The 21,269-nt window shown below is 42.5% G+C and overlaps 1 protein-coding gene across 1 annotated transcript; it reads right to left on the bottom strand.

Moving 5' to 3' along the window:
- Window positions 1-6,638: 6,638 nt before the first annotated feature.
- Lrrc58 (leucine rich repeat containing 58) lies at window positions 6,639-21,263 on the bottom strand. Its single transcript, XM_055624846.1, has 4 exons — window positions 20,701-21,263; window positions 15,287-15,415; window positions 13,688-13,965; window positions 6,639-12,214 (listed from the first exon to the last, which is right to left on the bottom strand). The coding sequence occupies exons 1-4, from the start codon at window positions 21,183-21,185 to the stop codon at window positions 12,006-12,008; spliced, it is 1,101 nt and encodes a 366-aa protein (XP_055480821.1). The 5' UTR covers window positions 21,186-21,263; the 3' UTR covers window positions 6,639-12,005.
- Window positions 21,264-21,269: the final 6 nt, after the last annotated feature.

Here is a 21,269-nt window from a genome sequence, read left to right as displayed (position 1 = left end):
GAAATACATTATGAGTTCTTATCAAACTCTGGTTCTCTGCCAGGGAAATACATTATGAATTCTTATCACCGAGCTCCAACTTTGATAATGTTCATGTTATCTAATTTTAATTCTACTTGGCTGAGATCAGAAAACATGTCCAAACTGTCCGGAGGAAGGCAAAGGGCCTTGGGTGACTCTCAGCACCAAAAACAATGCGACAGGACCAGAGAATGTAGTTGTGAGAATTTGTGAAGGATATATGTTTTTTTTTTTTTTTTGTTTTTTTTTTTTTCAGGCAGATTCTCACTATGTAGCCCAGGCTGGCCTTGAACTCGTGACCCTTCTGCCTCTGCCTTCTGAATGCTGGCCTTATCACCTGCTTACTTCATGGATGTATTCATTATGAAATATATCTGACTTCTGTAAGTATTTGATGGCCACCCCAAAACATCTTGTTTTCATTTTGTTGTTGTTGTTGAAGAGAGGCTGTCTTTATACACAGACACCCATGATGGCATGTTATTCAGTTCTTTTATCATGCCCTGCTCTACATGTGCTCAAGATTCTCCCAGTTCTGAAACTGGCATATTGGAGTCTTCAGTATAATTATTTTTTGACATAATTATTTATTAGATATAATTATCTAATTCTTCCTTGTTTCTTACAGTTTGGGCTTTACATATTTAGCTGTTGTGCTGTTTATCATGTGTGCTTATGCATCCGCAATCTATATTTTTTATCTATGTACAGATCCTATGCACCTGCATAAGATTTTGGTCTCGTCTAAATGTGCCGACTTAGCCCAACTTAACCACTTTGTAAATCCTACCTGAAGGGATGATTCTAACGATACAAAAGAATGAGTAGAAGAATCTTTTCTTTGTGGTAAGCTTATAATTCAAATGCACATAAACTCAGTCATGAAAACAGTTCATCAGTGGGGTCTGAAAACTAGTTATCCCTGTTTTCCACCTTCTGGACGCCAACCCCTCCATCTGCATTAGTCTGACCCGCTTCTTGGTGTGAGACTGAGAGCTTCGTTGTCGTGAGCCTCTTCCCAACCGCAGCTGCACCCTCAGTGGCGGCAGCTGGACTGTGACTTGTGTCTGTCGAGTTCTGGTGCTCTTGTTTGCTTTCTCCCCGAAGCAGTTGTGCAGACAAAAGGCAGGAAGTGTGGGAAGCGTCATCCCTGCGTGTGTTGAGTTCACAGCGGTGAGAGTTGTGTGTGGATCTGGAGAAAGTAATGAGGCGCTCCAGTCTCCTTCTGTGGCTGTGATAAAACATTCCAGCCAAAAGCAACTTGGGAGTTGGGGGAGTGGGTTAATTCGACAGGTTAGACCTGTTACTGAGGGAATCTGGGGCAGGAACTCAAGGAGAACTGGATGTAGAGCAATTTGGGAGTTGGGGGAGTGGGTTAATTCGACAGGTTAGATCTGTCACTGAGAGAATCTGGGGCAGGAACTCAAGGAGAACTGGATGTAGAAACCATGAAAGAACACTTCTTGATGGCCTGCTCCCTGGCTCGTGCTCAGTTGGCTTTCTACACAGCCACGAGACCACCAGTTTGAGAAATGGTGTCACCCATAATGGGCTGAGCCCTCCTACCAATTAATAAACAAGATAATCCCTCACAGGCTTACCCACAGACCAGCCTAATCTAGGCAAACGCTCAGCTGAAGCTTCTTCAGATGATTCACATGCATATGACTCAGTATGTATGCTACCCATCGTGCTCTTGCTGGCCAGCACTCATCAGAAGGACCTTAGGGGACATGAAACTTGAGACTCACCCAAGAAGCAGTCTCTTTGTTTAAACAGCGGCTCTCTTCCTGAGGTCTGGGCTGTCCATTGCACATGTGATGTGCTAACATCTTCTCAGGCTCCTGCTACCAAACCCTTGATTCTGGGATTGCTCAGAATTGGAAATTCCGGTTGCACACCAGAATAAAACCTGGGTGTTTGTAGTGTATGTTATAATTGCCATTGGTATCCAGAAGCCGTCTGGTTCACTCCTGCCCATTGGTAGTTGGGGCAGGAATGAAACCTGACTTTTATGGGGCGCAGAAATGAAAACTGACTACTTGCTTCAAAGCCTCTCACCGTCATCTGCCATCGATTACACTGACTTCTGACTTAAGGGTGGAATTTTAATTACGGGTGAGGGTACCATTCTCGTTAGCCAACTAACTGGGTCCCTGGCTACTGGTTTAGGAGGAGTGTGCAAAGGGAACTACCCAGGGACCAACTAAAAGGGGCACAGTGAGGTGATCTAAGAATTTACAAATATTTGAGAGCTACAAAAAAACAAAAACAAAAAACAGGAGGATTTTACATACAGGTAATTGTGGGCTCTAAAAGTTAGGAAGAACCCCAGATATCACTGTTAAGTTTAAAAATTTTTACAAATTAGCAACAAAAAGTTCTAAACTTGTAGAAACCATAAAAATAAACTTATTTCCTGAAAAGTGCAGACTTACTTTACAGACCTTTATTTACTTCAGCTTTGAAAACTATCAAACCAACATTTTAAAGTCAGTCTTTATATGAAGGGAAAATACATAATTATGACATTTTAAGAATAATTTTCTTCCTTTTTTTTTTTTTTTTTTGTAGTGTTCCCATGACACCATGCAAAAACCTTCCATTAAAAACCTTCCAAATATTTGCAGGAGCCCTTTTAAAGCAAGACCATTAAGAATATAACCTACAGCTGGGCCTAGCGGCACATGTCTTTAATCCCAGCACTCCAGAGGCGGAGGCAAGGCAGATCTCTGAGTTTGAGGCCAGCCCTGTCTACCCGTCTAAACAGTGAGTTCCAGGACACCTGGGGCTAAACAGAATAACCCTGTCTTAAATTTTTTACATGTATGAGTATTTGCCTGCATTTTATTACATGGTTAAATTAGACATGTAATTTTTTTTTTTTTTAAATCTGAAATCATCATAACTAGTGCATGACTTGACAAGGTTTTCCTCATACAGGGAAAGGCCACCTACCTTGTGGCTAGGATCTGAACATTTAAACAAACAACTGTTCCTCAAACGTTTCTGATCCGATTAATCTGTTTGCTCGCTCTGTTAGCTACAGAAGGCTTCAGTGTGGCCAGTCCACTTGAATACGCCCCACTTACAACCTCAAACCATTTTCAGTTCTGAAAAAGGAAAAGTGACTGACGGCGAGGAGCAGGTAACACTAGATTAGCAACCAGCGCTTAAAAACGGCATGCAATTTTAAAGTCCTTTTTGGAAATTTGTTTTATGAGTGTTTTGCTTGCATGCATGTACGTACATATGCATTTAGTGGCTGCAGAGGTCGAAGAGCTCATCAGATCCCCTGGAACTGGAGTCACGGATGGTTATGAGCCACCATGTGGGTGCTGGGAACGGAACTGGGCTCTTCCAGAGGAGCAAGTGCAGAATTCTCTCCTGCCTGATTTTTATCTTCAATTATGTGTATGAGTACGTGTGCTGTGTGTACGAGTGTGTGAATGCGGGTGTCTCGGAGGCCAGAGGCTGCCACAGGTGGGCGCTGGGAATTGAACTCAGGTCTTCTGGAAGAGCAGGGGACATTCTCAGCTGCTGAGCCATCTCTCCAGCCCCTAAATTATTTTAATAGATGGATTCTAGTGCTGGCTCTGTCACTATCTAGGGGAACTTAAGCAAATCACTTCATCACTTTGGTCCTGCTTATATTATCTCTTAAGAAATACCTTGGTCCCTCAACCTTAAGTTGTCATAAAGGGATTTTCACCAACGGGTTACCTGTCGTCCTTGCCCAAGCCACTTAAGGTGAATGTATTTAAGGAGAGGTACCCAATCCACTATCTTCAGATATCAGGATTACATGTTCTAGGGACGAGGTCCTGAATTCTCCTCTTTCACACTCTGCCCTGATTTTATAAGAACAGCTGCCCAGAGGAAACCCTTCTTCTCCCTGAGGAAACGATGGAAAACTGACCTTAGATGGGCAATCTAGAAATTACTGGTTCAGATTTCCTCACAGAGCAACACGCAGCGGCTTAAGCTTTGATCTGTTCTCCATTGGCTGCCTGCTCAGAGCAATCTTAACCTAAGATATGGTTACTGTAGGGGAAGCCTGGACTTTTGATTGGTTACACTCAATTTAAGAATGTAAGCAGCTGAGCTCTTTTCCTAAAGCTGGTGTTTAGATCCTTATTTCAAATATGTCAATTTCTTAACTAGTTTTTAGTATTAGCTTAGTGTCAGGATTAAATAAGGCAAGCTCCTACTGTCTTCTCAGTTATCTAGATGTTTCCTAGTCTCTAGGGTCTCCCATCAGTTTTCAAATCTTGAGTGCAGGCAGCCATCACTTCCGTACCACCAATTAGAGTGCAGCTCCAAAGCTAATTTCCTTCCATGGCATGCAAAACGAAGCGGTACTCTGTATGGGGAACTGTGCTTTCCTGAAGCTTGAGACCAGTCACACGGAGTCTTGGGAAGGTTGAGATAAGAGGATGGGGAGGCGTGAAGAAGCCACGTGGAAACTTGCTACCTGGCAACCCGACTTAACACTACAAGAGGCTGGAGGGAGACACCCTGCTCCGCTCGACAGCTCCCAGTGTCAGGTGTGAGATGCCTCCCTAGGGCTCGGTCAGTCCTGGTTGTTTACTAGAATTAGAGGGTAAGACCACCACCTGTGACTTCAAGTACTGCCCAGCCTGCATAGCAAGTTTTAGGTCAGCCAGGCCTACAAAGCCAGACCTTGTCTCAAAACAAAACCGGTTCTATTGCTAAGACAGCACACACTTGGGTTGCGAGACAGAGAAAAGCTGGAGCTGAGCTGGAAACTTCCTTATTGGGTGGCATTCAGAGTAGGAATGTACAGTGCAAGTAGCCGGGAGAGGCAGTCTTAACCCGCTGTGAGTCCTACCAGCTACAAAACCAACCTTTCAGGCACTGTGTCATTTGTGCAACAGCGGCATGATTGTTACGGGTACAATCAACCTCCCGGATTGGATTTGAGGCCTGCTCAATGGAGTGAGACCCATGTCTAGTGAACAATTCATGCCTGGGCTGGTCATAGGCTCAAGGTGTGTTGGGGCAAGGGAAGATTTTAACAAAATTGAAATAGCACAAAGTATGTTTATACCATAGTCAAACACTCTTGACCTTAAGAATCTTCTTTGCAATGAAGAGATCAAATGCAGACTATTGGGGGCCCACATGCTCAGAACAAGTGATGACTGAGTGTCTAACCCCAAACTAATTTATAATATCCTAAGGCTCAGGGATGATGACAGAAGAGGTGGTGGCAAAAATGTCGAAGCAGGAAGATAGGGCAAAAGGCTATGAAATGCCAGCTTCGAAGCATGACACAATTATGAACCCACAGTAGCTATTACTTGCCCTAGGCCAAGACTGGCCCTGCCGACTTGCATGGGGCTCTAATCCTTATTGCTAAACTAGTTGTCACTGGTAACACTTGAGGAATCCCTTTCAGTTTTGTACCAATTGTACCAATTGCTGAGCCCACCATGCTCCAACAGATAGCTTTAAATGCATGGCATGCCCAGATGGTCACAGTCAGCCTTGGTTAAACTCTGGAATCCTCAAAGGAATGGGAGAGATTTGTAGGGAAGATGAAGCTAGACAGGGAGAGAAGGAATCTACAGAGCTGAAGAGTGGGCATGCATTATATGAAACTGTCAAGACCAGAAAGGGGTCTTTTGATTTTAAGCAACCCCTGCCCACCCCCCAGTACACTTGACTTCTAGCTCCAATGCGCTAAGTTAATGGATTGCTGTTGGAAGACTCTGTTGTGATGGGTGGGGCAGAGCTAACCATATACACTCCTGAATGTTTTTGCCATCTGATGTCTAGTTAGGTGGAGAGTGTCCCTCTATCACTAGCTCTAAGAGGCGAACAGTTTTATCCAAGAAAGAGAGCAGAATGACTTTTTTTCTCGTCCCTTCCACTCCTAGGCCTGTTTTTGTAAAGATGTTTTTCTGCACTGTAAGGAGAGATGCACTGAGCTCCCATTTCAATTTTGAAACATTAGCTGCTTTGCAAATAGTGTCCTTCCCAGGCACTGTTTGCTCCAGCTCACAGCCAACCAAAACATTCTTCCACATTCTGGAATTCAGAACATCGGGTGCTCTGAAGAGCAGTATAAAGTGTGGATTGTCAGGAAACCCTGCTGCTAAGGTCTCAAGTCCACCATGACAGGAAAGCCCTGAGCTAGGTGGAAAATGAAGGACTCCTTTTGTTATCAAGGCTTCCTTCCTCTTCTCTGCCCAGAAGCCCAGATCCTCACATCCTCGAATATGTAGTCCTGAGGGAAATTACAGGTTCAATTCCCTTTCTCTTGTTAAGAACCCATTCAGCAAGCACCTGGGGTTCCTGGAAATGCCCCTCCAGGTAAATGAAGAACCCAAGGCCTACCCCACCTCCTTTGTCCCCTAGGGACCAATGAACCCAGAACAAGGGATAGTCACATGGAACCATAAAATTAGGACTGTATCAGTGAAAGGTCCTGGAATAAAAACAAACTGTGACTGACCTTGGCTGCAAGATGATCCTATCAATTTCTTATTGGAGTCTGCACCCACAGGTTGGGCCAGGGACTCTCACAGCAGAACACACTCTAACTCAATTTTCTCTTGTATTTAGCTTGCACAATAAATACTCATACACACTTAATTTTTGGAGTTGTGTATTCAATAAATTCAATAAACAGATAAGCAGTGATATACCAAACACAGGCATTATAAAGATTTTTTAAAGTAAATGTATGTTTAGAATAAAATGCTGTTACGAAAACCAGAATTGGATTCTAATAAAACAAGGCACAATGTTTAAGGCAAAATTTATGAAGAAGGTATATAAAGTTAATATACGATATTTTTAAATGTCCTTTGGGGGAGGAGGCACAAGAATTTAAATAGCTTAAACATTCTTTTAAAAACATTAGCCATTATAAAGTAACATACATTTGATACAATAGGACTATCTCTTTGACAGAAACAAACTCTACTGGGTAATTATATTTGAGTTACATTTTAATTATGTATATACTTAAACAGCTATTTCTAATACACAAGACTTTAAGGACAGAAAATTAAGAAGTCAGAGCATACATTTGACCAAAGTAAAGGTAACATCTTTTCAGCATCTTTTGATGGTACGTGAAGCCCCTAATGTTATGAAAAGCTAACACTGGTTATTTAAAAAGCTTTTCCCATTATGTTTTCGTTTCTCACAAACACAAAGTGGGCTCAGAATGCAACAAACCTTAACACAAGTCCAGACATGCCTGTTAGAAAAGTGACTAGCGGTTTAACACTGTTCTCAGGAATACCAGTGCTGACTATGTAAACTGTGAACAGTGACTCTTAACCTTCCCTATACACAGCACCAACTTGGTTATGGCTCCAATGCCAGAAAGAGCAATGCCAACTCATCCTAGCTTCCCCTCAGCTAGAGTTTTGAAAGACACAATTTTATTCAATTTATTCATGGCCAAAAGAATAAAGAAAGTATGTTCTGTTGAATGCAGATAGTTTTCTGCATGCAAATAACCTTCATTAAGCTACTAGATTTAATACATACATACGAACCCGAACATTATATCAATCATCGAGGCTGACTGATGCTAAGGAAAAGACCAGCAGCACCTGTAAAGATCACCTAAGTACTCAACTTTGTGAGTCAGTGGAATGCTTCTTAATTCAATCCTTAGTAAATATAGATCATGAAAAATATAAGAGGAATGGAAGCTTTACATATTAAAACACCCACTTTCAACCTAGAGGAAAACTGGTGCCGAAACATGCTAGACTTCAGAGTGACAATGTTTTCTTAGGACGGTGGAACTTCTGTTTTCCTCTGTCATAGCACAAAGTGCTTAATAAAACACTCTACAAAAGATACACCTTTCAACTGGAGGCAGGGTATTGGTGGTGGGCTCAACCAACCCTTGATTCTGGAGGGCTCTGATCTCCTGGCACAGTATACTTCGGAGTCCCTCCCCAGATTACCCCCCCCCCCCCACACACACACACAGTGAGCCCTGCTATGGAAAAAGGAACCTCTCAGGCCCAGTCTTTCCCTTTGAGTCAAGTGCAGAAGATCACACAGCTATTACTGATAATTTATCATATGATACTTTCTTTCCCATGCTTTGGGTTAAATGGAAGATGCAGGCACTTTCAGACCACAAAGGACATTGCTATCTACTATGCTATTAAAAAGATCACACGATGATGAAAATATAAAACCACATATCATTGAGTTAATGCTACATAACATTATATGCCTAATACACAGCTAGTGAAGGCTAAACAAACACTTCTTTTTAAGCGCTGGAAAAGGACTATGTGTTTTAGGTCATGGTGCCTAAAAGCCTACACAGTACCCTTCACTGTGTTACATGCTTAGTCTAAGTTAAAAACTCAATATTTTGGACTAAATGAAAAACAATACTTACAATAAAATCTCTACTTTTAGATGAGAGGCAAATCATTTAGATAAAAAATAGGCACTTTAAAAACTAAAAGCAGCTAAATAATCTTACATATATGTTTACTGGTAAAGTCGTTACCTACAAGCACTTACATGGAAACTTAAGAGAATAAACATGTGTTTTATATGTAAATAGCTACTACTAAATACTTGATTTGCAGTTTAAAAAAACAACGAAAAGGTAAACACTAACCCAGGCTACCTGCTTTAGCCTTCAGGTCAATGAGGAGCGACTTTCTGACTGCGGAAGAGCTAGGCTAGAAGAAAGCCTACAGCTTGCTGGCTCTCCTTTATGAGGAGGGATATGAACAGCCTTCTGGCAGCAGGAACCAATAGAGTAACTAATAATAACAATGATAAAAAAATTTAGTGGCAAGGTTTTTAGACAGTAGTAGCAGGCCACTTGATAAGTCAATTGTAAAACAATTCATCATTATTCTACAGGGCTTCATTGGCTCAGGGACTTCCCTGGGTACCTATGACTTTTCTTTCCCTGTTTTTTGTGAGTTTTAAAGACTTGTTTCAGTTAATATTCCAGCAAACAGCCTTTTCTAGATACTTCAGTTCAACCCACTATTTACAGTGTCTGTTAGAATACTGCAGCAGCATGCTGCAGTAAGGGTTGCCTTTTCTATTTACATCACCCCAGAATTTCTTATATATCAAGGACAATTTACAATTCATGCCTATTTTTAATATTGGTAACAAAATTTAAATATCAAGATTTTTTAGACCAAGAGGCACCTTTGGCACATTTTTAAGTAAAATATTGAGTATGATACATGGTAATCCCAGCAGTTGGGAAGCTGAGGCAAGAGCATCATCACAAGCAAGCCAGACTAGGCTATATAGCAAGTTCACGGCTAGCCTGGGCTACACAGCCAGGCCCTGTCTCAGAGAATAAAATAACTATTATGACAATTAGACCTTGCTAACTCTGAAACTCTAGTTCACTGGCTAGATAAACATGCGACTCACAACTGGTGAGACAAATTAGGGTTTAAAATGTAGTCTGCTCACTTCAGAAGATGACCATCTTATTTCTGGATGGCTAATTCCTATCTCACGAAGTTGATGTCTAATCATTAGTTTAAAGAAAGGAAAAATATGACAAAGAAACAAGAAAAATTTTAGAAATCACTGGCAGTTTTTGTAAAACTTAAGGCCAAAGATGGGTTTTAACAAAATATAAAGCAGCTAACAATGCAGAGTTCATTAAAAGCGGCTGGTGCCAGGCGTTGACTATGGCTCGCTCAGCGCGCACTAGGCCCTGGGTCTATCCTCAGCATCCCTACCCCACACTGCACTGGCACATGGCTCACAGACTTCACCTACACATATAAAGAACCACAAGAAACACTTTGTTGAAAGAACATCACAGGATACATCTATATGGCACAGGTTAGAAACATCTCTGGCTGAAATATTTACATCCATGAAAGAGGAAATATACCCTCTTTCTAGGAGGCTAGAAATGGTAAAATGCTCTATTTACACGGCTATTTACAGGAAATTCCTAAAAGGCTACTTAAGCTATTACTTAGTCAAGATGACTGTCAATCAAGACAGTAGAAGTATTTAATCCAGAAGAATAGGGTCCCATCAATTTGAGCATTTTCCATGAAAACACTCAGTGTTGTTTAACTAAAGCGATTTAATTACAAAGCATCTGCAAGCCACCTCTGCTTTTCCTTTCCCTGCAGTGTGCAGCTTATAGTTGCTTGCTTGGTGAAATACGACTATAACTTTTATCACACAAGTACATTAGCAGTAGAAACATCACTTCTATAAACACAGCAAGAACATTTCTAAATCAAAAAAAAAAAGAAAAAAGAAAAAATACTAATCTTACTACACTATTCCGAGGAAAAGGTAAGGGGACTCACTATAGCAGCGTTTCACAACTGCAGCCACGAAACTCTCGTGTTTCATGACGTAACACAAACACACATACAAACCCTGAATTACCCTATAATCTACTAATATAATCTACTAAAATAAAAATTATACAAAAACATGCAAATATTCTTAGAATACAGTTGGCTTCTAATAAAGCACTCTTTAAGCGATTACCTGATGCCCTAGTGCAATCTGAAACTATTTTTTACTACCTACCAACTAGCCTTCATGTTATTATAGGTTGGTTTATCATCAATAGTAAGTTATACATTTTCTAATGTTAGCATATAGTTTTAATATGTATTACATAATCAATAGTTAATCTGTTGATTTCCAATGACAATAATTTGTTAGCATTTTTCTCCTGCACTTTAAGGATAAGCATATTTAATGTTTTCTCAATACATTTTTGGTGTTCACTGTTCTATGAACTACTCTCCTGTGGATGAATGTAGTGGGCTCTGCTGACTCTCTTCATTGTCATGTGTATTTAGTGGTAGTTTTTAACATGTAGGAGTTTTGGTTTAGTAAACTGGTACAAAGGAGGTTAAAATCCACCGCTCCCACTTTGAGACAAGTTTTCATGTATGTAGCCCAGGCTGGCCTCAAATCTACTATGGAGCCTAGGTTAACTTTGAACTCTTGATCTTCTGCCTCTACCTCCCTAGTGCTGGCCTGGAGATGTGCACAATATATTCAACTTTTCCACATTTAGCCCATTGTTGTAAAGCTGCTATTTTTAGATTATTTCTCATCGAGATTTTTCTGTCAAAACTATTATTCTGTCTTTTGGTGAATAGACGGTAGCCTCCCATTAACTGTAAAAGCTTAGAAGAGATCTTTGCAGTTAACAAAAATGAGGCTAAGATGGCCACAGAGGCAGGCAGTAGCACACACCTGTAATGTCAGCACTAAGGAGGGAGTGAGAAGGCAGGTGTATCTCTGAGTTCCAGGCCCACAGAGCTCAGGTTGTTTACCTAGTTGGTTAATGCATATTTCCAAGTGCTTTGCATAGTGTCAGGTTGTAGGTTGCTCTGAAATCATTTCTAGAATACGTGTCTATATTCTTGCTAGCATTAAGGCACTATAACACATCACTGCTAGATTGTATAAAGTTGTAACAATCACACAGAACAAGAACTGGTTTAAACATTCCATTGTAAAGTTGGAGTCCTTACTGTCCAGTCAGGTGGTCAGAAAGTGCAGGGCTAACACAGGAAAGGCTCATTTTAGTTATGGTATAGTGTTGCACATAAGCCAGGACAACCCTGGTAACGCAACTGTGATGACCTCTTACTTCACTCAACTCAGCTGTCCCCGGTGACACCATGTCTGGCTGATTATATGACTATTCTTCAGAAGGAGTATTCTGGTAGTATTTCTTCAAAGACTTAGGTGAAAATTGTGACCAATCAGCTGAATTTTGAAACGACATTCAGAATAATTTATATTCAAAGAACCTAAACATGGAACTGGACTCATTCCTGTTGAATGCGTGGATTGAGTGCAAAACCTTTCAAACCGTCACAACTCTCACATAGACATTCAAGATGAAAACACCAAGGCTTCCAATCAACCTCAAGCTCCATTTTCCTTTTCACTCATCTTTGCTCAGTTTTAGTATTTTTCAACACTACTGCTGTTCAGCCAAGAAGAACTTTCTGCATTCTGTGTGCAGCAACACTGGCTTCATCTTCTGAGTCAGACTCACTCTGTGATGTGGAGCTGTGTGAGGCAGAGCTGCAGGGGGAAGAGCATTCTGGAGAACACAAATAGTGCATGAGGGGGAGGCGATACTTCCCACAGAAGTCCACAAACTTAATTTGTCTGACACAGCAGTCAAAATAGACTCCTAGAGGGAAGATGAATATACGAAGTCAATAAAAGCAAAGAGCCATAGTTTTTTTTTAACCCCTTTCCAAAATTCTGGAGAAATACTACATACAAACTTCTCTCTTTGGGAATCTCAAGCAGGAGTATTAGAGCAGTTCCTTCTAATAGCACAGTGTAGAGAGATAAATGACAGATATCCCATGTGGCAATATGACTGCTAACAGGTGGCCGTGAGGGCTGGCAAGATGGCTCAACAGATAATGGAGCTTCTGCCAAGCCTGACAACCTGAGTGATTCCAGAACCTATGCGGGGAAGAGGAAAGAACTGACTCCTACAAGCTTCCTTGTACGCTGTGACACAAGTCATTCATATTCTCACTCATTCATTCTCCCTCTCTAAATATAAACGAACAATTAAAACAAGAAAAAAGGCAAGACAATATATATGAAAGGTGCCAGCTCAGAAAGAACAGGACACCTGTTTATTTTGCATATTTTCTCTGTCTGACAGAGATGACAGGATATGTCAAGTGCCCTTATTCTGCATCCCCTCCTCAGTTACCAGCACTGTCCTACAGTCAGAAGACTAAATAAACACTTCCTTTAGTAAGTAATGACCATACAGGAATTTACAGAGAGGAAAAGAGCTGTTAATATTCATTCTTGTCTTTTGGGAGGGCAACATCTATTATAGCCCAGGTTGTCCATAAAACTCTAGCTTGGTCTTGAACTCCTGATCCTACCATTTCCATGTCTCCAAGGGCTTAGGATAACACATGTGCACCATCACTAAGAAACAAAATTTTGTCTTACATTTATGCAGGCTCTAATCTCTGGGCTGCAAAACTGCTATCTCATTTAGTTCACACAAAAGCAAATACACTCTGGTAGATGAAAACAGCTATTTCCCTCATTTGTTTCCAGAAGATGATGGATTCTGGGCATATGAGATTTCAGCAGGAAGCCCTGCTGTGAACACTGCCTCTTAAAGTCTCCACACCCTAGCTTTCCACAGTGCCCTGCCACCGCCATAGCTGCCTCAAGACACAGGCCCACAGAGAAGGCTCAGCATGCCCTGCTGACAGTGCAGCACCCCGTGCTTCAGAGAGGGAGTGGCCAAACCAGCTCAGAGAATGCTGTCTTTTTAAACCCAGTCTTTTCATCTTGTGTTTTTCCCCTTTACCTCTACACCAATCTCAAGATGAGACTTTCTGAAAACAATCTTACTTTTTGTTTCCTTTCAATTTGCCATCTTATTTTTATCAAAATGTTCCAAGATAGAATGAATTTTCCAGGGTGAAAATTCCTTCTATTTAAAAGCAAAATTAGTATGAAAATAATTTTTAAGAGGGAAGGAGACTCAGGGGGGCAAATCCATTACTATCTAGTAACTGACTTTTTGTGAAAGAAGCTTCAGCTAATTAAAATAATACAACATCAAATTTTTAAAATAGCTAAGTGAGTGAAGAAAGCCAACACCAGTTTCACTTACCACCACACTTTGGATTTGGGCAGTTGCTGGCTGAACCCAAGTACCTAAGAAGATTCCCAGGAAGATCATAGGGAGTGTAAGAAATACTTCGGATCTTAATGGTCCTTGCAGCCAATTCCAGAAGAGTTGGAGGGTCATAGGTTAAATCTCTAACAAAACGCACAACCAGTGGATTTCCCCGCAAACTCAACTCTTCCAGATGAATAAGGTTGAGGATCTCTCGGGGCAGGTATGTCAGCAAGTTATTGTGGAGACTGAGGGAACGAAGTGAATGCAACCTGGAGTGAATGCAATGCAGAAACCAAAGCAATGGGTGAGTAAGAGTAGGAAGTTACATTTACATACAATTCTATATGTACACAAACAAGTCTACATTTATACATACAGGGTCTGAGCTTCCCACATGAATTAACAATTAGGATAAAGGAAAAATTAGAAGTGTCTAAAACCAGCTCCAAATAGTTTTAAAAATGCTAAAGACTTTCCCTCTGGGATCTTAAGAATTCTCAAACATTTACAAAGTATTCTGATGTTCTAGCTGGAGATAAACAATAGATTTAAAGACCTTGGAGGGGAAATATATTTTATCACTTATACACTAAAAAAGATTTCAGTATGCTATGAATAATGATCCTTTTTATTACAAGGCCTTATCAGGGCAGGAGTGCTTAACACCAGGCACAAATTGCCAACTTCCACAAGACCTGAGGAAAGCTATGCCAAATTGCTACTCTATTCTTTCTTTTTTTTCCCCTTTGTTTTATTTCCTTCCTTCACTCCTTGTTTTAGTTACAAGAAGAAAGCTAGTGGTTGGGTCAGTCAGTAAAGCCTGTATCTTCTTCTATGTACAAGGACTGAGATCAATCAAGAAATACCAATAAAGAAAGTGTCAGCTGTGGTGCACACTTATAATCTCAGCATTGGGGAGGCAGTTCCCTGGGGCCTTCTGGGCAGTCAGTCTAGCCTACTTGTGAACTTCAAGCCAATGAAAAAGGAAATGAATGGCAGCCAGTCATTACCTGGCCTCCACAAGCAAGTGCACATAAGCATACATCATGCATACCTGTGCTTACCTGCCTGAGTGTGTGCACATGCACAAACAGCAAGCTGAGTAACTATTTTGAGGCATAAACCAGAGCACTTGAAAGTAAACTGAAAAGTCAGACGTGGTGACACTCAGCACTCAGGGAGGCAGAGGCAGGCAAATCTCTGTGAGTTTGAGGCCAGCCTGGTCTACAAAGTGAGTCCAGGACAGCCAAGGCTACACAGAGAAACCCTGTCTTGGGGGAACAAAGGAAAACTGAAAATCACTCAGTTTACAACAAACTGAAGAGTTTATAACAAACAAAGGAAAACTGAAAATCACTCAGTTTATAACAAACTGAAGGTTTAAATTACAACTTTTTTTTTTTTTTTTTTTTTTTTTAAAGAACACCCATTTTTATTTTTAAAATCCAGGTCTCCCTAGGTAGCCCACACTGGTCTTGAACTTAAGCTTTTCCTGTCTCAGCCTCCCTAGTGCTGAGATTATCAGGGTGCCCTTAGTTGTCTTCAGTGACTGCTGCCCACAGATGTGTCTGTTGAGCTGAGACTACTCACTGTGAAAGCTGAGGAGGTACACTTTGGATTTTGTTGTCACACAACACCAAGTAATTCAGAGAAGGGAGATTTGCTAATTCTGGTGGGATTTCTTTAATGAAGTTTCCTCCAAGGTATAAACATTCTAAACTGAAAAAGCAAATAAAAAAAAAAAATAAATACAAGCTGGTCAAGGTAGTCCATTGTCTCTACTATAATTGACACATTTCATCTACCCATTCCCCAATGTCTTACTCAGGATCTGCTGTGTGCTAGGCAGGCTCCAGAAAAGAGAACGTAATCCCCAAGGAGCTTATACCGTATCTCAACTACTTTAGTTTTTCATATGTATTGCAAGAATTCGTACTGGCTTTTTAAGGCACAATTCAAAAGCTTTGGTTTTGCCATTTGCCTTACTGGATGCTAGTCTCCTATATAACCACAGCATTCCTTTCAGACTTCTGTCACTTTTAGCTCCCCATAATCAAAAGCTACACTGAGGAGTCATCCAAGTTTCTGACTCCTAAAAACTCCCTGTTGGAGTGTTACTCAATTCATTCTAAGTATTTCTCTTTGTTCCTATTTTGCTTTGAAATCTACTTCCCTTGATTATCAAAACTGCTTCCAGCTTTTGTTGTGTTGTTAGCATTTGTTTCATTCAATTCTACCACTTATTGGTATAAAGCATTACAAGTTGTTATGGCCATCTGTAACGCTCCTATGTGTTCATATTGAGAATGCTTGGTTCCCAGATGGTGGAAATGGGTCACTAGTAGCAGTCGGTAATGGTCACACTCAGTCCCTCGTTCTTGCCACCTACCACTGAATAAATCAACTTCTGCCACACATTCCTTCCTGGACTGAGCTGCTTCCCATGTCTTCCAACCACAAGGCTGAAACTGTCACTTCTTTCATCAAGAATTTTGTTACAGCGAAGCCAAAGCAATAATCAAGGCAACTACTATGTAATTAACAGGCAGGTAGGAATACAGAGCAGGTAATGATGATAAAGGAGACCAGGGAGCAGGGAGCAAGGTGGGCCCTCCCAGATCAATCATCAATTAAGAAAATGCAGGCCAGGCCAGTTATTTTTTCAATTGAGATTCCCTCTTCCCAAATAATTCTATCCGTGTCAAGTTGACATAAAACTACCCAGCAGTACCCCAGCTGGAAATAGGTGCTCCCTCCCCCATGAGTTGTGGTCAACAGGGTCCCAGAGACCCTTAAATATTACAGATTATTGTTGCTTTTGATTATCCTCCAGATCTTGATGGTAAGAGTATATTGCTGAAGACATTATATATTTGAATCATAAAACATGGAGAAATCAAATGGGTACTGACCTAGAAGCTTCATCTCTATTGTCTATACCCCAGGAGAAAAGTAATCATCAATTTCACCCACCTGTGAACTCAAGCTACAATAACTGGTCTGGCAAGACACACCCACTGATGCAATTGTAGTGTGAATGTTACAGGAATAACCAACTACTTTCTGACTGGATTAAAGCCTCTTCCATAAAATGGAGCCCATATTTGGCATTGATAATGGGGGTAAAAAAAACCCCACAAAAACCCTATAGTTAGGTATGTCATAGGCCCTAGGGGAACCAACTAAATTAAACAGACATACTATAAATGAAAGACTTACTGCTATACACAGATCAGTGCATCTCTCAATCATCATCAGAGAAGCTTCTTGAAGTAGAGAGCAATTACTACAGAGATCCACAACTGACTGACATGCTGAGGATAAGAGACTGAGGAGTGCTCAGCCCTAAATGGGACACCTAGTTCACATCGGTACACCCAAGGCTCAGAGATCTTCAAGTAAGAGGGGTTCAAAGGCTCTTTAGAGCCAGAGGTGGTGGATAACTTCAAGGAAACAGTATTTTCTAGACACAAGAAGACCGCTGCACATACTAACTCACAGCAATTGTGACAGCATGCAAAAGACCTGTGCAAGCTTAATCCACACAAAATCCCAGCATGGAGTGGAAGAGGTGGATACAAAGTCCCACCATTAGTTGAGGAATTAGTCAAGCATTTGAGAGCTGCTGAGAGGGGGAGACTCAGTTTCTTTAATGGTGTAACTCTCCAATAGGTCAACCACATTCCAGTGCAGGCCCAACAACTAAGAGTAGCCAGGCAACACAAATACTGAACCTGGCGGGTTTACAACAAAACAAAACAAAACAAAACAAAACAAAACAAAACACTGAGAGAGAACTTGGAAGTTGGGTGGGTAGAGGTATGAGTGAACCTAGGAGTGTGGTGTGTGTGTGTGTGTGTGTGAGAGAGAGAGAGAGAGAGAGAGAGAGAGAATATGAATCATCAAAATACATTGTATGAAATTAAAGGAAGTCAATACAGGGAAACTGACACCCACAAATCCAATGTATGATTCTAAATGGGGAGGGAGTTTTTATTTAACTTTTAGCACATTCTCCTACTTAGCATCTTGTTGAGTTAACCTCTTTCCTATGCTATCTACTGTAGACTAGCTTTAACATTCCTGGAATTTTTAGCTTTGTTTTTGTCACAATTCTTACATCTTTATTCTTGAAAACCACATTAAACAGACATCAAGAGAAGGTCACCAAAAAAGAAGACATCGCTTTATTAAAAAACACGGTGAAAAAAGGATCCAAGAAACTCACATTTTTAGAAACCTTTTTAGAAATCTTTTTTAATTCAAAATTTTGCCACTAAGGGAAGAATCGACAAGCAGAGTGAAGAAAACTCCTCTCAGAGGCCCTGGAAACCTGGAGAGGCCAATGACATGTTAAACTAAGCTCTTTTTCTTTCCTGGAATGTTGACAGGTGGAGAAAGGAGGGGTATTCTGTTGGCCTGTGTAATTTTTTTAAAACTGTTTTTCTTAACAGTTCTTTAAACGGAGAGAATCTTCATGTGCCAAGATACTAGACTTGGCCTAAGAAGTGGCTCTTGCCTAGCATGTGGAAGGTCATTTGGTCTGCCCTTCGCACCAGGAAGAGGAGAGGAGAGAGCAGCAAAAAGTAAATGTAAGGTTTGAGAATTTACAGACTTTGGAAGAACACGATGTTCAAGAGCTGCTGAAGGGTCCCAGTAACACCGCCTCTCCATTTTACCACGTTAATGCACTATTTCAGAATATTTAGCAGTCTCTGAGAACTCAACCACCAAGCTCTCACTTGTGGCCATAATGTGGCCTCAAGCAACTCAATTCACAAGAAATCTCAGCTTCCTCATCCATGAAAAGAAGGAAATGAACTAGGTCATGGTCAAAGCTGCTCCTTTCTCTAGGAGCACAATTATGCAATGACCCTTCTGGCCTACATCCAAGCAGAATCTATTCTCTAAACCCTTGCTGATTCCCATCAGTGGAGAAATAAAGTGTAGGACCGAACAACAACCATGGTGCAAAAGGTCCCACAATATATCAACTCTTAAGACATAATGACTAAAACCATTGAGTAGCAGTTGTCAGGCCAGAAAATCACGTCAACCAGGGCCTGAACCAATCCTCTGGATCATATATTCAACAGAACAGAAGCCTGGAGACTCAAGTCCCAGCCCTACTTGGCATGTGTGCAAAACTCATGGGTTTGGCATCAGAGACCCCAGATGTCAAATCCAGTTCCACAACTTAATGGGTCTGAGATCTTGAGACTCCATTTCTCTGACCTCTATTTCTTCCTCTAAAAACAGAGAGTACCCCATCTTAGAATCACAGACAATGTCAGAGCACCTATGACAGGGCCTACCACACTGCACACTTTAAAGTTTTCCATACATGGAATTTTGCTTACTTCTCTTTTGCCATGTCTCCCTGGGTTCCTCTTAATATACTGGGATTGAAATGAAAAGGTTGAATTACATTATTAAATTGGTTTGTGAAATGTCAGACACATCAAGTATATTATTAACATTAAGGTTGAAAGGAACCAAAGCCTGCTGAGTTAATAGAACTCTACCAACTGTCCTATATCTTCCCTTTTCCTAGCACTCCGGCTGCAGGCTACCATCACTTCTATTCTAGCACAATGGCCTCCTAAGCAGCCTCAAAGCCCCTTCATCTACAGCCTCTGCCCAAGCTGCAGGGACAAGGCGCATGAGCACATAGAAGGTATCCACACTCTATGGAAGCAGATGTGATACAGCCTAAGCGGCACCGATTTTTATCTGCTCCTGCCACTTTCTAGGACAATGTTCATCTTTCAGCAGCTTGGTAATTACTCTCCTTTTTACTCGGACTGGTCCCAACAACTCACACTCTCAATCTCCACCATTAGTTACTTCCTTCAAAAGCCTGTCTCAAATGGAACTTACTCAAAGGCACTTAGGTCAGATCCTTGTTTCTGTCTCAAGGTGCTCTCCTCAGAACGGAGGAAAATGTTGGACACATGGAGTACTCTTTACACATCTATTAGCAAGTTAGGGGACACTGTGCTCAGATGCCTCATTTTGCAAAGAGGACACGTTAAGTGACCTGCCTAAGGCTGAGATGTGAGGAAAAGTTTTTATTCCCGCGTCAGTGTTTTTTCCCTGTTAACTCAAAAGTTCTCCCAGCTCCACATTCTTTTATCTTGGCTAATCCAATAAAACAGGCTGAAAATATTTAACAAATGAAGAGATTTTGGTTGCTGTTTTACTTCCAACACCCCTTCAGGGTACCTTAGGGAACTTTTAGTAGCCTTTTACTGTGTACCTTCTCACTGCATTACTGAATAACCTCCTAGGTGAGGTAGACAATTCCTGTAAAGAAGGAATGATGCTCAAGAAAAGAAATGCAATGATGGTAGTTATGGCTAGTGAGATACAGAGTGTGGCTTGGCTCTAGTTGTCCAGGGAACCGTAAAGAGAGGAACCACAGAAAAGACTCCTCTAAGATTTTCAAGTGTCACTAGCTCCCCAAGGTCAAAGGAAGCGCACCCAATCCCACCCAAGCCCCATTTAGTGAGCGACGAGCTGCCTTTTGGGAGTGCTCACTAACTCCACAAACGCTGCTTTGGGCATCGCTAAAAAGAAGAGGGAGCTGGAAATGGAGCGAAACAAGGGAGTAGGTCAGAGCACCTCCTACGCCACGTTAAAGGGCAAGCACTTTGATACAAAGGCACGGAGAAGCTTTCCAGGAAGACACCGACCATCTCTGTTCCCCCTTGGCTCCCTCTCTGGACTCAAGCATAGCAAAGCAGGGCTTAAAGGCGCAGAATTTGAGAGGCCGAGGCAGGGGGATCTCCGCGAGTTCGAAGACAGCCTCGTCTACACAATACATTCCAGAGCTCCCGGGGGGTGGGGGAGGGGGGACACGACGCCCTCGACGATCGGCGCAGACCAAACACAGCGCCAAAGCCACGGCCCGCTCCACCTCAGTTACAGGCTACCTGCGGCCACGGCGGAGCTCGGGCCACCGCCCCGTCCTCTCCCCCACCCCCACCCCGCAGCCGCTTCACCTCCGCAGGTTCTCGATCTCGGCGGGGATGCTCTGCAGCTGGTTGCCGCCCAGGCTGAGGGTCTGCAGGGCGCGCAGCTCCAGCAGCGAGGGGGGGACCTCCTGGAAGCAGTTGCCGCTGAGGTTGAGCACCTGGAGGCTGCGGCAGAGCGGCGAGCGGGCCAGGCCCTTGGGCAGCGAGCCGGGGCCGCCGAGGCGGTTGTTCCTGGCCAGCAGGGTGCGCAGGCCGCTCAGCCCCAGCAGCTCGGGCCCCAGGGCCGTGAGCGAGTTGCCGCTCACGTCCAGGAGCTGGAGGTGCGGGAAGCCGCTCGCCAGCGCCCGCGGCAGCGACGTCAGGCGGTTGTAGGGCAGCAGCAGGCGCTGCAGCGCCTCCCGCGCGCCGCGCCGCTCCTCGGCGCGCGCCTCCAGCTCCGACTCCAGCGCCTCGGCCGACACGCTGAGGCGGGACCAGTTGAGCTCGGCCTCCCCGATCGCGGCCTCCTCCATGGCCGCCGGATCGACCCGAGGCGGGGAGAGGCGAGGAGGAGAGGCGACGCGAGGCGAGGGGAGGCGGCGCGGCCCGGAAACCCG

This window comes from Psammomys obesus, unplaced genomic scaffold (genome assembly GCF_907164565.1).
Source record: "Psammomys obesus unplaced genomic scaffold, mPsaObe1.curated_primary_1811, whole genome shotgun sequence".
Classification (NCBI taxonomy): Eukaryota; Metazoa; Chordata; class Mammalia; order Rodentia; family Muridae; genus Psammomys; species Psammomys obesus.
The sequence above is the reverse complement of the archived record's forward strand: the minus strand, read 5'-3'. Positions and strand labels throughout refer to the sequence as shown.